The sequence below is a fragment of the Phyllopteryx taeniolatus genome, chromosome 4, assembly GCF_024500385.1.
Source record: "Phyllopteryx taeniolatus isolate TA_2022b chromosome 4, UOR_Ptae_1.2, whole genome shotgun sequence".
Taxonomy (NCBI): domain Eukaryota; kingdom Metazoa; phylum Chordata; class Actinopteri; order Syngnathiformes; family Syngnathidae; genus Phyllopteryx; species Phyllopteryx taeniolatus.
Genome location: NC_084505.1, coordinates 21,727,667 through 21,744,252, shown reverse-complemented (window position 1 = coordinate 21,744,252; position 16,586 = coordinate 21,727,667). Strand labels below are relative to the sequence as shown.

At 42.3% G+C, this 16,586-nt stretch overlaps 1 protein-coding gene across 2 annotated transcripts in view; it reads right to left on the bottom strand.

The window, feature by feature from the left end:
* The window catches only part of LOC133476756 (voltage-dependent T-type calcium channel subunit alpha-1H-like), a 64,440-nt gene that overhangs the window by 29,150 nt on the left and 18,704 nt on the right, over positions 1–16,586 (bottom strand). For both annotated transcript variants that reach the window (XM_061770580.1, XM_061770581.1), the window contains exons 7-13: positions 14,255–14,552; positions 13,315–13,407; positions 11,654–12,176; positions 5,186–5,565; positions 1,644–1,795; positions 1,336–1,521; positions 283–400 (exon numbers count right to left, since the gene is read on the bottom strand). In XM_061770580.1, coding sequence (XP_061626564.1) covers positions 283–400; positions 1,336–1,521; positions 1,644–1,795; positions 5,186–5,565; positions 11,654–12,176; positions 13,315–13,407; positions 14,255–14,552 — 1,750 coding nt within the window. The remainder of the gene's footprint in view (positions 1–282; positions 401–1,335; positions 1,522–1,643; positions 1,796–5,185; positions 5,566–11,653; positions 12,177–13,314; positions 13,408–14,254; positions 14,553–16,586) is intronic.

The following is a 16,586-nucleotide window of genomic DNA, read 5'->3' as shown; positions in this document are numbered from 1 at the left end:
CCTCATCATTGTTTTTTTTTTTTTGTGAGATGCATCATCTTGCCGCTCGTGCCATTGGCTCGCATTTGGTCATTTGTCGGGGAGGGAAAACATTGCTGGGAGTGAGCCAGCTCCAGATTGGATTAAAAATAATAAAGATGAGTGTCTGGGATCCAGCCAATAACACCACAAGCTGCTTCGGTTTAAATGTCCTACTATTTCCTTTCAAATTAAATCGCAGACACGACAACTGTGTGGCGTGTGTGTGAGCGTGTGTGCGTGCGTGCGTGCGTTATGTCAAACCTGGAAGACAGTGACTATGGCCCAAAGCAGTGAGTCAAAGTTCTTTCTGTCGGGTAGCGTGTCTCCGCTGTCTTGTCGCAAACCAAATTTACATCCAAACAAATGCATCCCCAAAATACTGCGCAGAAAACAAAAGAAAGAAATGAAACAATACATTGTTGTATATCACATTATAAGCTATATCCATACACGAATTCCACAGGGGGTGCTCACAAACCTCAAAAAAGAGCTTGGTAGCACGCAAGGGATTCTTTTCGAAATTTCTGCCCCCCCAAAGCCGCTTTCGCTAAGCAACATTCAGTTTGGCAGACGTGTGTATCATGGGTTGACCCATAACAATGTCTCAAGAAGCCATGGCCAAAAAGACACTTGAAATCTGCCGTTTTGATTTCAAGTGGCCATTTTGGTTCGGTGGCTCCTTGCAGGTTTTCAAAAGAATTCAGCCAACAAAGTCAGTTTTACTGAACAACATGAAATATGGTAGGTATGTCCATCACGAGTAGACCCACAAAAAAAGCCTCATGAAGCCGTGTGTGCAAAGACAATAGGAAGTCAGCCATTTTGGTTGGAAGTGGCCATTTCGGCTTGCTAGCGCCGAGTAGTTTCTTTCAGCAACATGACATTTTGTAGGCTTGTCCATCAGGTGTAGACCGTCCCCAAAAGTCTGAAGAAGCTATGTCTAGAAGCACACAGGAAGTGTGTCATTTTGCTGTGAAGCAGCCCTTTGCCTCAGGAGCACCATTCACAACAATTTTAAGAATTCAGCCCACAACTGGCAATTTTATTTAGCAACTTCAAATTGAAGAGGCATGCCAATCATGAGAAGACGCATCAAAAAAGTCTCAAGAAGAGACGCAAGGAGGTCTTCCCTTTGGGTTTGAATCGGCCATTTTGATTCGGTAGCCCCCTCCGGAATTTAAAAAAAGAATTCAGCCCCCAAAGCCACTTTCACTGAGCAACATGAAATTTGGTAGGCATGTCCATCATCATTCGACGCACAAAAGAAGTCTTAAAAAGTCTTGCCATAAAACGCAAAACTCTCAAATCTCATACCTGAAGATGAAAATAAAGAGCATGAGCAACATGCAGAAGGTGGCCACGTTGTCCATGGTCTTCATGAGCACCACCAGCTGCCTCCTCAGGGCTGGCAGGAAGCGCACCAGCTTCAGAACCCTCAGCAGACGGAAGGTACGCAGCACGGACAAACCTCCCTCCGCCTCGCCCGCAATCTCCCACACGCTGACACACATGCAGTGACGGCATGAAATATTCATGTGAAAAAGACAAAGAGCATCTTCAAATGTGAAGGGAACATCAAAATCCCCTTTAAAATGCTCTACTGTCTTGTAAGCGCATTCCACCTGATGATGACGATGACGCTGTCGAAGCCGTTGTAAGGGTTCTTGATGTAGCCGAAGAGGCCAAGGGCGAGGACTTTCAACAGCATCTCCAGGCTGAAGAGACTCGTGAACACCATGTTGCTGATCTCCAAAACGTCCGTCAGCTCCTGTGGCTGAAGACAGGGCAGCTTTAGCCTGCCAGTGGGCGCAGGAATGCATCAACAAAATGTTTTTGTGGTCTATTTCTGGTGTGATCACTTATTGCTCGGCAGAATTCCTATGGTAGACTGCAGTACAGATGGGGGTCATTCATTCGAAAACATTTTTGAGCTAGGAAGTAGGAACAGGTCAAGAAGATTGCTTGGAATGTTTCTGTTTTTGTCCCGTCCAAATTTGTGCGTTTACTTTTTGCAAGGCAGATTTTGGAGGCTTAAATTATTATTTTTTCAATGTATTGTATTCTTTTTCTTTCAATTTGTCTAAAAGTCTATTGTAAAACATTTGAGTTAGCTGAAGGTCACAGGAACAGGTCAACAAAAGGCTTAGATTCTTTTTTTTTTTTTTTTTTGGACAAAAACTTGTTGCTAGGCAGAATTCATAGGGCAGAATCAAATACTAAATCGTACAGATGGACATTATTAATTAGAAAGTATGTTTAGCGAGCGAGCAGGCGCAGGAACAGATCAATAGCATTTCTTAGAATTTTGCTATTTTTTGTCCCATCTCAGTTTGAGTGCTCACTTGTTTCGAGGCAGAATTTGCAGCTTTAAATTATTTTATGGCCAACTTCTCTTCCAACAGTTCATTATGAAACATTTTAGCTACCGAGCAGGCACAGGAACAGGCCAACAAATTGCTTGTATTAATTTTTCTGTGCGCTAGTTTTTATACCCACTTTTCGCTAGGCCGAATTTGTGGCGCTTCATTTTTCCCTATTGTCTTCTTCACTAAACTGTACAGATTAGTGTAATCCATTCGAAAACATTTAAGATAGCGAGCAGGTGCATAAGCACATTGACAAAATGCTTCGGTTTATTTTTTTGGTGGTCTTATTTGGCATAACTGCTCGATGCTAGGCAGAATTTATAGCACAGAATCAAGTACGATACCATACAAATGGCTGTAATCCATTAGAAAACCTTTTCGCGAGCAACAGGGACAGATCATCAAAATACTAGTTCAAAATCAAGTACTGTGCGGGCTAGCAGACGCAGGAACAGTTTTTCAAAAATGCTCAGATTCATTTTTGGTGTGGGTACTCGCTGCTAGGCACAGAATCAAAGTACTAAACTACACAGATTTGTAAAACGTTTTTAGAAGAACGTATTGAATAGTAATTTTGACCAACCACATGTCGCCAGGCAGACTTCGGAAGGCAAAATATATTCTTTTTTACATTTACAGAATACAAAAAGGCATATTTCATTGCAAAACATGATACATGTCATAAATTTGGGGCATTCACATGCGAAGGAATGCGGGCGCAATTTTAAGCAGAGGAATTAATTGGAGCTAACTGGGAGCTGGGATTCAATTAATTTTATCTGGACAGCGTGACATTTGCATAATTTCAATTTGTACAACAGAAATACATTTCCCATTTTATATAGATTATATTTTATATAACTTTAACCTCAATAAAACCGAGTCTACATTGTATGTACTGTATAGAGTCCACATAGAAAAAAAACACAATAGCTGTGTTAAACAATGCTATCGGAGGGACGACACTACACGGAGTGAGATGACATTTATTTATAACAGTTTGTGTGTGTGTGTGTGTGTGTGCGTGAATGTGTGTGCGTGTGAGACATCTGGCAGTGCTGCAGATGTTCTTCGGAGACGCCTCTGAGGTCTCCGAGGTGTTCCGGACGAAACAGAACATTGACAGCGAGGTCACGTGCGTTTAAATGACGAACCGTGCGGACCACGGCGCAAACAGGAAGCTGCTATGACGCAAAGGTAGTAATTCAAAGAGGTACTGTGGCTTTAAAGCAGCTCTGGAAAACCTGTTTCTCCGTCTTTGCTATTTATGAAAACACATCGACTAATTGTCTCTGATGTTTATGAAAACACGTCAGGTTCATCGAGGACGCAATTTGTCTTTGCTGTTTACAAAGCCACATCCGCTAATCGTCGCAGATGTTTATGAAAATGTACTGTACTCAAATGTGTCTTTGATAGTAACAAAACACGCAAGCTAAATTGTCTTTGCTACTTCAATCAATATCGTTTATTGAACCAGGATAAAAAAAAAAAAACAATGACCAGGTTCATAGAAAACTCCTCATTGTCTTTGATGTGTACAAAAACTGTTTTGGATGTTTATGAAAACACATTGGCCAGGTTAATTGAAGACTCTAAATTGCCTTTGCTGTTCACAAAAGAAAACCTGCATACCATCAGGGAATCATGTCGTTAACCAAAGATATCGGAAAACATACCACAACCTCAAATTTGTCATTTTCATTAACACCTGATTTGCTTCTTCATTGGCCTTTTTCATCCCAGTACTTAATAATACAATACAGTCCGCATGGTGTATATTTCCATTGCAGGCTCTGCTGAGATGAAAACTTCCAGTTAAGTAAATAGGCCAAAAAGGCAATCTTGCTTCAGCGAATCATTTTATCATCTCACCCTCACTCACCCTTGCACGAGGGTCACGCTTTAATTAACACTTCAGGTCTTATGAGTTACGCACGCACGCACAGCGGCGACCTCGTGCGGCAAGTGTCGCTTGCAGGGTGCGTTTCATTTGATCCGGCACGCGCGTCATTATCGCATCCCTTTTTGGTCAAAGTGCGGTCACGTCCGACGGAGGATTAACACTTTGATGCTTTTTCTTTAGCCTTTTTGTAACGACACATAATACAATGATGGCATAATGCTGTTAACCGAAGATTACATGGAAAAATACCACCTTTAGAAATGATGTGTCAGGGACGTTAGCTTCAAAGGATTAACACTTTGCTTTTTCTTGTTTTTTTTTTTTTGTGTGACATTCGGCATAACACTGCTAACTTAGGCAAATAAAATAAAACCTTTAGAAATTGTGAAAAATAAATGCATGAATTCTTCGCTTCGGCTTTGTCTTTGTCTTTCAAAGTTGTACAAAAGACGAGACCTTGGGCACGTCGCGCCGTTCACCAAAACATTCAGGGAACAAGACCACCTTTATAAATCGTGCAAAATGCGTCACCTCGGGGACGTTAGCATCAAAGGAATAACAGCGCACCTTTTTTGGGGGCACTACATAATGCAACTGCAGAAAATTTCGGATTTCGGGAAAAATCGTGCAAAACACAAGACGTCAAAAGTTGAAAACCTTTCTTTTTTGCTTTTTCTTTGGCTTTTTTCATAACACCACACACTACAATTGTGTAAAGACCACCTTTAGAAGTTATAAAAAAAGGCAAGACCTTGGGGAGTTCAGGTCATTAGCCAAAGACTCCGGTAGAAAATAACACCGTTTAAAAGTCGTACAAAACCTGACCTCAGAAGTGAATATCAGAGGATTAACTCTTACACACACACACACACACACACACACACACACATACCTGCTCATGATACTCTATTCCCATGGACAGCGTGTTGATGAGAATAGCAATCATGATGCCTCTGTTGAAATATCTGCTGCCCACAATGAGCTCCAGCTTGCTCCTGAGTTCAGCCCAGCATCGAATGCACGCCCGCCACAGGGGCCACGCACGCCCCTCGCCCGGGCGGAGGCCGGGCCCACCGCAGGGTTCCGGGCTCTTGCAACGCGGCTGCGGCGGCAACGGGGGGCTGCTCGCGGGGCCTCGCTGATGATGATGTTCATCAGCGGCCTCGTTTTGGGGGTCGCACAGTCGGTTGTAGTAGCTGCAGTACGGACAGGGTGCCGACTCGACGGGGACCTCGCCCGGCAACGGTAACGCAGGCTGAGCTGTGCGACCGCCTGCGCACGAACACACAATAGCATGAGTGACTCCACATTGCCTTTGCTGTCTACGAAAACAAGTCCCCTCAATTGTTTTTTATTTTACATTTTTTGATTTAACTTGTTCCCAATTGCGAATGCCGACCTGGATGGAAACAGCAGAGTAAAACAAAGCAAAATAACAGGATATATACGACAACATGTAGCATGTATAATGTTAAGATATTTACATAATACTTTACGTCATACCACATGATGAATAAAAGGTTCATAAAAGGCAAAAAACAGGTATAGCAATCATGTACAGTATCCCTTACTAACTTTTCAAGCGATGATATTGGGATGAATAAGGTGAGTTTGATTATTTGTTGCAGAGTGTTCCAGTCGTTTGGAGTAGAAAATGGAATCGAAGATTGAGCGACAGTATTGCGGACTAAAACTGCTGCAACGTAGTGTGCAGGGTGAGCAGAGAGCGAACATAGGGTGGGGTCTTGCCAAGGGCTGTTTGATCGATAAACATCCATCCATTTTCTATACTGCTTATTGGGAGGGGAATGGTCACCAGGGGAAACCAACCAATCTAAGGACAATTTCGACTCTCAAATTAACCAACCATGCATGTTTTGGGAATGTGGGAGGAACCCAGAGTACCTAGAGAAAACCCACACAATCACGAGATGAACATGGAGACTCCACAAAGGTAAGCCAGACCCCGGATACTAACCCACAAGTGCGGTCGACCGCCGTCCTGCCTTAGATAAATAAACAGACCAGTGAATTTATCTGCGTGAGTGAGGAGAGTTTTTTGTCATGAAGATTGTCTTTGGTGTATTTTTACAAAACAAAAAGGTTCATTAAACTCGAAACTGCCTGAGATGTTTATGAAAACGGGTCCTCAATTGTCAAATTCAGCAAACGTGAAGTTTTTTTTACCAAAAATATGTATGTCAGGTTCACCGATAACGCTAAATCGGGGCTGTCAAACTCATTTCTGTCATGGGTCACATTGTCCTTATAGTTTCCCTCAGAGGGCTGTTATAAATGTGCAACTGTAAAAATGTATAAGCGCTTAATCATCATATCATTACATGTACAGCGGAACCTCGGTTTTTGTATGCCTTTGGTTCCGTATGATTCGGTTTTTGACATTATTATTATTTTTTTTTTAATTTAAATTTTGTCCCAGTTTTCACACAGCCGAATGCTTTTCTTACAGTTGAAAGCAGTCCGAACGCCAAATTCATCCACCTGCCAGCGCCACGCCCAACTTTTTAATTTTTAAATTGCTTTCACATTTGTCAACGTGATTAAAAGTGAGGACAATTTCATATTTTGGTTCAGAAGAACACGAAGCAGACGGACGTGACATGCTTACGTGAGCCACGAGACTCCAAATTGTGGAAAATTGTGAACATTTGTCAGGCGCAATGAAAACTTGGAAAATTGTAGGGCTGTCCCAATTACATTTGGATGCATCTGAGTCCAAGTCAGCGTCTTTGATTTTAAGTATCCGCTGATACTGAGTCCCGATCCGATACATATAACTACCAAAACTCAAGTTTGAATCGTTAAAAGAACAATATTACAAATCGAAATAAAAAACAAGACATATTTAGCAAATAGAAATAATGTTGGTGATCCTAATTGACATTTCAGTCTGGGGGGGAATGACTGTATCTGCCGTTCCTGCTGTGCGTGCTTTGGCCTCTTAGGGGCAGTGTGGTGTGATGCATGCGTGTACCTACACGTTAGCAGTAAAAAATCATAACAAATAAAATAGAAGAACGATAAAACAATTGTTGTTTTGCACAGATTAGGAAAACTATATGCCTGTGAGTATTGTTATATTACCTGTTTGTATGTGTTACTACGGAGTTTGTGTAAAAATAATCATTATTTGAAGGGAAATCCCATCTGTGAGCCAATGCTAATTCTAGCTAGCCCATCAATGGGTGTTTCCGTTGACTGTAGGCACTAAGCTGGCGATTTCTACAATGACCATGTGTCATCCAGCCATTGTCTTCCGCTTATCCGAGGTCAGGTCGCGGGGGGCAGTAGCTTCAGCAGGGAAGCCCAGACTTCCCTCTCCGCAGCCACTTCCTCCAGCTCTTCCGAGGAGATCCTGAGGCGTTCCCAGGCAAGCCGAGAGACGTAGTCTCTCCAGCTTGTTACCGTAGGTGAGGGTGGGAACATAGATCGACCGGTAAATAGAGAGCTTCGCCTTTCGGCTTAGCTCCTTCTTCACCACAACGGACCGATACAAAGTCCGCGTCACTGCAGACGCCGCACCGATCCGCCTGTCGAGCTCACGTTCCGTTCTTCCCTCACTCGTGAACAAGACCACAAGATATTTGAACTCCTCCACTTGAGGAAGGATCTCATCCCCGACATGGAGAGGGCAGCCCGCCCTTTTCCGACTCAGGACCATGGTCTCAGATTTAGAGGTGCTGATTCTCATCCCGCCCGCCTCACACTGGGCTGCAAACCGCTCCAATGAGAGTTGGAGATCACGGCCTGATGGAGCCAACAGAACCAAATCATCTGCAAAAATCAAAGATGCAATACTGAGGCCACCAAGCCGGACAGCCTCTACGGCTCGGCTGCACCTCGAAATTCTGCCCATCGGTGACAAAGAGCAGCCTCGGCGGAGTCCAACCCTCGCTGCAAACGAGTCCGACTTACTGCCGGCAATGCGTACCAAACTCTGACACCGGTCGTACAGGGACCGAACAGCCCCTACAAGGTGGTTCGGTACCCCATACTCCAGAAACACCCCCCACAGGACTCCACGAGGGACACGGTCAAATGCCTTCTCCAAGTCCACAAAACGCACGTAGACTGGTTGGGCGAACTGCCATGCACCATCGAGGACCCTGCCAAGGGTGAAGACCTGGTCCACTGGTCCACGGCCAGAACGAAAACCACACTGCTCCTCCTAAATCTGAGATTCAACTTCCCGACGGACTCCCCTCTCCAGCACCCCTGAATAGACCTTACCAGGGAGGCTGAGCAGTGCGATAACCCTGTCGTTGGAACACACCCTTCTTAAAAAGGGGGACCACCACCCCAGTCTGCCAATCCAGAGGCACTGTCCCCGATGTCCACGCGATATTGCAGAGGCGTGTCAACCAGAACAGCCCTACAACATCTTCTAGCGCCAACCTTTTCGCCATGCCCGCAAACGCACCTGCAACTTTTTTTTCATTTGTATTTTTTTTACCTCCACCATGCTAGGAACGTTGCTTCACTTCTGCATTCTGCGCTTGGCTTTATATTGTAGGTGCTACTTTCTGCTCCAGAGTACATGTGTCTATGTGAGAGAGCGAAACAAAGAGAGGCTAGTCCTTGAACCCAAATTGTATTATCCTTGGAGCTCCGTCCATTGTTGTTCATGCAGGTGGGTACGTCACACTGGCAAGTGCGCAACAAAGCAGACTGTGTTGCCAGGTTGGCGCGAATGACCTCGCAATACGTTTCTTACTTTAAAAAAAAAAAAAAAGGCAAACCGTCTCAATGAATATTCAGATTGATCAAAGTAAAAGCCAAGTCTCTTGGCTACCAAGTCTAAAGTCAAGTATTTAGGAAGTGTTTGGTCTAAAGTCAGAAAACTGGCAACTCGAGTCCCCCCATCTCTGTCACGTACAACTACAAATTGTCTATGATGTTTACAAAATTGTGTATGGTTACGGAAAACCGATTCCGAATTATGTACGCTAGTTTCATTGACACCTTGTATTTGTAATTAAAAATTATATACAGGTAATTTATTTATTTATTTACGAGCAGGAGACATAACACCGGAGACAAATTCCTGAATTGGTGAATAAAGATGATTCTGATTGTGATTCTGATGAGCGTTGATAGAACGTCTTCCGATCTCTGGCAGTCGGAACAACAGCAAAAAAGTCCAAAACACCGAAGCAGCTCGAGGGGAGAAAAAAGAAAAAGAAAACGCTGCTGTGACATAAAAATCATCGAGACACCTCGCACAAGCGCTTCTCTTCGCGCCTTCTTCGGCACACGAGCGACGCGTTGAATTCAATCAAGTCACTCCGTCATGTGTCGATCTACACGATCTGGAAACTTCCTGTCCGAGGGCGTGAATCACGAGAAATGCCTACGCTTACGCTGGCTTCACTGATAACTAAATAAATTGTCTTGGATGTTTATGAACACATATTGAACGTGAGGTTTATGGACGACTCTAAATTGTCGGATGTTTTCGAAACCGCATAGTTTAGGTTCACTGAAGGATGAAAATTATATTTACGGAAAACAAAACATGCACTAGGTTTTGTTTATGAGAACACACAATGAAGACAAAATTATCTTGACATTATGAGGTTCTTGAAAACATTTGATGATTCTGAATTGGAAAAAATAATGTCTGCAAGGTTTTTCGAGAACTAACACGTCTTGGATGTTTATCAAAACACACACTTGGTTTACTGAAGAATATACAACTGGATTTTTATACGAAAACATACGCTTGGTTCAGTGAGGAATAAAATATCTTTGATGTTTACAAAAACAAATGTGTAGGTTGACTGCAGATTAAATTGTCTTGATATGAACGTGAGTCCATTTTCTTAACAAAACCACATACAACAATAGACAAGCTAAAACTGAAGTCTTTGATATTGATGAAAGGATGGGGGTTACTAAAAGACGTTATTTAAGTTGCTTTTACGAAAACACGTATGGTAAGTTCACTGAAGACTGTAAATTATCTTTCATGTTTTTCCAAAAATACATGCGCGAGGTTCACTGTGGACTGCAAAGACTGTTTGTCGTACGCTCGGCCAATGAGTACTAAACTGTCTTCTTTCTGAAAACAGCTCCAAAAATAAAAAGGACTGTTTTACATTAAAAGTCATTCTATTGGCTTCTACAGTTGTGTATTAGCTTTTGTCCCAGCATCCACCACTTGTGCAAATGAGTCTAAAAGTCAAATCCTCTTTGCGTAAGATGAGTGTGTGCGACAATAATGCCTACAATAGGATTATGTCCTGCCTCAGATCCTGTAGAGCACTGTTTGCTCCCTACTACGAAGCTTTAAGCCAATTAGGATGAGTGACAATCTAGTGTGTACTCATTTGATATCATCTTCTAAATGAATGAGCTCATCTTTTATTTACCATAATAGAAATGGGGGTTGCAGTAAAAAGGCAATCATTAATATTACTTTATTACGGGGATTCACCGTGATGTTTTCAGCGGCCTTTTCAACTTGTATTAATTAGTGGCTATTGTACCATAAGCCACATAGGTTACATTTTCTCCTTGATGTCATTAAAAAAGGAAATGTTCAAACGAATGAAACCTCGTGTTGTGTCAATGCTCACCGTAACGTAAGAAAAAGTGCTGTTTATAAATAACAGACATGTGCTACCCCCTCAACCTCGTTTACACGAAAAAAAAAAAGAATCCCAAAAACCCGTCTGACTCATGAAAATTGGGTTGCTCTCCTGGGTCACTGCCCCCCCTGGGCCCACAGCAAGCAGACTGGACCGTAACTACAAATAGCAGTACATTTCTCGATTCCAAACCTTTTTCCAGGTATACACCAAAGCTGAACAACTAAACAAATGTCGCTGAAAACACGACTTTGGTGGGTCACTGCCCCGTTTGGCCACAATACAGACTGTAAAAGCAAATAGTGAAACCGAAATCCGAGATTCAAACATTTATCCAGATCAGCACTGAAAAAAATGTTTCGGTTCATCTCTTTGTGAAAATTGTAAAAAAAAAAAAAAAAAAATAAAAAAAAAATTATAATAAAAGTTTTTTGCGTAATCTTGCCAACAACCAACCCTGCTTTACATGACAATTGGACAAAAAAAAGGTTGCTAACTAACCAACTAATGAACAAATAAATGAATCAAATTGGGTGCATCAGGTGGGTCACCGCCCCATTCGGCCCCAATGCAACCTGACTGCAGCTGCAATTTGGGATACAAACATTTTTCAGGCTCCACGCCAAAACTGAAAAACGAAACAAATGTTGATGAATACCTAATCTTGCGTGTTGGTGCTTGGCAGAGGTAATGCAATATGTGCGTGTACAGTAATTTGAGAGACTTAAACGGGCAATCATTCTTCTCACCGTGTTCCCGCACGAGCTGTGGCAGCCTGTTGACGGTCTCCATGGTGACCAATCTCTTTGCATCCAGGTGAGTGAGGAGTGGCGATATGACTGGATAATTAAAGCCTCCGTTACTGAGGCGACGCTCCGGTACCGGCGGCGTCGGATGTCGCTGATGATACATCTGGCGAAGGTGCGACAGGTCCCCGGCGACGTGACCTGAATGCCGGTGCGCCAGCCCGTTCACCTCCGCGACGCCTCGATCCCGGCGGCGTATCGCGCAGGCGCAGCGGAGGCCGGCGGCGCCCCGGGCGACTCGTCGGGACAGACGCCGGAACGCTTTGCGGCCCAAGTGCGCCAGGTAGCGGATGATCTCCTCGTAGCAGCTTCCCGGTTGGCTGTCGCTGGCCAGAGTGGACGCCGACTGGTGGAGTTGGCGGGCGCGCTGCTCCGACTTCATCAGAGCGTGCTCTCGTTGCTTGGTCTCTGAGAACTGGGTGGCTATGACCACCAGGCACAGGTTGATCATGAAAAAGGAGCCCACCTGGAAGGGGCAAACATGCAGGCGCAGAAGGGTAAGTGTATATATAGCCTGCAACAAGAGGGTTGCCTGTTCGTGTGTAGTCGTCATGTCCCTGGTCGAGACACTCCACCCACGTTGCTCATGAATAAATGCGGTTGGATGTTTGGCGGCCGCACTTTCATGGGTTCGGCGGCTTGCCCGTTTTTGTCACTATTCGGCACCGGTGCGCTCTCCCGGTGTTTTTTACACTCACCCCTCCGCTCTGCCAGTCAGCTACGCCCGCCTATCGCTGACTCATCACCAGCTCGTTCGCTACGCGCCCGTGCTAGACTTTCCAACACTCTTCTGTGGATTGCGCTTCCGTTGCCCACCCTGTCTGCCGTTCACCTGGGAATCCGATGAGTTCTGCCTTAGTACGTTAGACTGTCACCGTGGCTACAACGACAATAAAGTGTAGCTTTCCCCATCCTGCGTTCTGTGCATTACGGGGTATCACATGACCTGGCTGCTGGCCTCAAACCTTTTCCCAATCTCTGAAGTTAACTGTGCTCTTGCTCACCCGTTTGTTGCTGGACCTATCGCCGTTTGCTATTAAAAGTCAGCACCAACTATTTCTTTTTTGGTGTCTGCATTTAGGTTCGACACGTGCCCGTGTCAACTTCCAGTCAAAATTGTTTCGATTTTTTTTCCCGCGTAATCCTGCTCACTCACTAAATAAATACATTTGTTAACATTAAATAAATGTCCATCAAAACATAACCTTGCATCTTTGCGTTTGGTGGATCTCGTTTGTGTTATTCTACTAACCAGCTGATTGATAAATAAAATACTCCAATGAAATGAAAACATAACCTTGCATCTTCGAGATGGGTGGACGTGGTGGATCACTGTGCCACTTTATCGCAAACACAAGCAGACTGTAACAATCAAAAGTGAAAATAATTTCCTCGATATACCTTTTTTCTTGCTTGAGTCACTGAGTCAGCTTGAAACAGTGCAAGGCGACTCGTAAGACATTAAAGCACGTACTGCATTAAGAAGCCTCCTTTGTTCCATATGACATGCAGCAGCGGCAATAAGCTCACGCCACATAAAGTAGACCTCAGATACTTCATGTCTCAAGTATCTGCAAAAGAAGTGTGTGTGTGTATGTTCTTACTATAATGAGGAAGATGAAGTAGATGAAGTTGTAGAAAGAGTGGGCATCCATCACGTAATACATGATGTCCACCCAGCCTTCCAGGGTAATCACCTGTCGGAGCATGCCATGCACACACAAAAATCTCAGTAGTGTCTCAGCTCCATTCAGAATCAATGGAGAATCTATTCTCCATTTTTCTCAAGGACAAAAAAAGCATATTTTATGCCTAATTATCATGCATGCATGCATGCATTTTTCTGAGCCACTTCTCCTCACGCGGGTCGCGGGCGTGCCGGAGCCTATCCCACCTATCAACGAACTGGTTGCCACCCAATCGCAGGGCACATACAAACAAACAACCATCCGCACTCACATTCACACCTACGGGCAATTTAGAGTCTTCAATTAACCTAGCATGCATGTTTTTGGGATGTGGGAGGAAACCGGAGTTTCTTTCTTTCTATCTATCTATCTATCTATCTCACGCTCTCACGCTCTCCCGTTCTCTTTCTCTGTATATATATATATATGTATAATTTTAAATAAATAAATACATTAGTATTCCAAGGAACCCATAAAATATTTTTATAATTTCAAACATAATAAAAATACTTTTAGGAAATAATCACTTTAAAATGTGGCTCTGTAGTGATCAAAATGAATAAAGATAAAAAAAAAAAATATTATAATCCAATAATCATCTGAAAAATTGCTACACAAAAACATATAAATACATAAATAAATCTGTTATTATTCCCACTAATGCGTCTAAAATGAAATAAATAAATAAAACAAAACTGTTGAAAAAAATGGTATTTTTTCATATTTAAGTCAGTTTATAATTAATAGTAATGAAAATAATAATACATACTTTCCGATATAATAAAAACAATTTCCACATTAAAGTCAGTTAAAATATTATCATTTAAAATGATACATGAATTCATCCAAAAATCACCTGAAAAATGGCAATCCATGCATATCCAATGTTATCAAAGTTGATGGCTCCCTTGTGTGGGTTCATCTCGCCGGCGCGACACTCATTGTAGTACTGGTACCAGTTGACGCATGGCACTCCATCCCTTGCGGGACGGGCGTCCTCTGCCCCCAGGAAGCAGGACGTCCCGGCCACGCGGCGGCGGGGCACGTCGGAACAGCGCAGCATGCCGTTGTCCCGTTCTGCCGAGCAGATGAACGGGTGGTCCTCCGTGCCCCCCGGGCGGTAGTAAATGCTCAGGAAAGAGATGTTGTACCTCCTGGAACAAAAGCTAACCATAAACTACAAGAAGTATTTTGTTTGTAAACCTGACAGCAAACTAACAAAGTGAAAAGTGAACATTCTAAAAAGTGTTTTTATGTGCAACCCTAATAAGAAACTCATCAAATGGAATGTGAACATCCTAAAAAGTACTTGGGCCCCAAATGCAGCACACCGGGAAATGATTTTAATCATCAATTGGAGATCAACTCATTTGATGAGAATTATATTTGTTGGAATGTTAGACGAAAAAAAGCCATGATATTATTGTATGAGAGAGCTTTTTTTTTGTAGAAAAAGTTCTAAAGTTACGAGACGATAGTTGTAATATTAGGATAGAAAAAAAACATTTTCTTTTTTTTTTTTTTTTAGGAAAAACGTTGGCATGTTATGAGAACAAAGTCATATTACCAGGAAAAAAAGATGCATTTTCTCAAAGAAAAATAAATAAATAAAGTTGTAATATTACGGGGAGGAGTCATAAAGTTATGAAAACAAAGTCGAAATTATTCATAGAAAAAAGGAACATTTGCTTTAAGAGGAAACTAGTAATATCAGGAGATTTTTTTAGAAAGAAGTCGTAACATAATGAGAATCAAATCGTAATATCAAATTCATATTAATGTATTTCGTCTTTATTCTTCTGAATCTGCTGACTTTATTCTTGTCAAATGAAGAAGTTTTTCTGGTACATTAGCCATAGAAAAGAAATGGTTGGATATCATATATATATATATATATTTTAGTCTTGTAAAAGTGATGACTTTTGTCTCGTAAAATTAACAATTTTCAAACTAATGAAGCCAAAATATTAGGAATGTCTCTCAGTCGCCGTTGCGGTACATTTCTACAACAAAAGGCATCATTTTTACGACAGTATTAAAGATATTGGCAGAGTGTATCGTCTTTTTTTTTAAAGGAGATTTATGAACTTCTTTCCATGCTGGTCTGCGACGGATGTTCGCAGTCAGCAGTATTCCCCCATGCGGGCTGGATTAAAAATAGACAATTTAAGCGAAACAACAATGGTAACCGCATAGCGAGACACACCACATCAACAACACTTGTTAGCGGGATTAATGGCGCCGTTGTGTAACGAGAAGAAACCAGAACATCAAAACGAACGAGCGATTTCACCGCCATAGACGACTTTAAGCTCTATGTGTTTCTGGACAAAAGGCAGGAGAATATGTCGAAAAGATGAGTCATCAATCATTAATGACGGAGAGGCGTGGAAAAGTCATTCTGCTGCAGTGAGAATCAATCAAGTGAATTGCAAACCAGTGCAAGTCCACGGAATCATGTTACCTCTCTTGATACCGGCACGCTCTTTGTCTTTGGAGTCATTTGTCATCATTGTTATCCGAATGTACGGCAAAGAATTTGGGTTGCACACACACAACATTTAAACTAGAAGGAAAAAAAGTCAGCAAGTTACAAGGAAAAAAACGAACTCAGAAAATGGAATAACAGATTAGGTGGGGCACTTGCCCACTTGCCCCCAATCAAGGCATACGAAAACTGCAATTATTTTATTGAGATCATTCTTAAAACCTTTTTTTGTGCGTAATCCTAAAGAACTAACTAAGTGACAAAACAGCCGTCCATCCATGTTGTGTACCGCTTTATCCTCACCAGGGTCAAAATAACAACATACATAACGGTCCCACCACTTAGCCGCAGGGCAAGCGTACGCTTAATGGACAAAAGTGAAAATCCAAATAAGCATGAAAGAGAGACGTCAATCTGGGAAAACAAGATGCATTTTCGAAATAGAAACAAATCTTATGAGAATAAAGTCATAATGTGACAAGACTAAGGTCTTAATATTCTGAAAAAAGATGGATTTCTCGAAAACTTATTCTTGCAAGAATATGACAAAACGTTTTTCTTCTCCCATTAAAACATTGTTCTGAAAGTATAATAACTTTTTTTGTTTTGTTACTATACCTGAATAAGATACAATACATTTTATGAAAATGTCTTTTTTTTTAAAGAAAAAAAGACAAAAATGAATAGTTGACATCCAAAT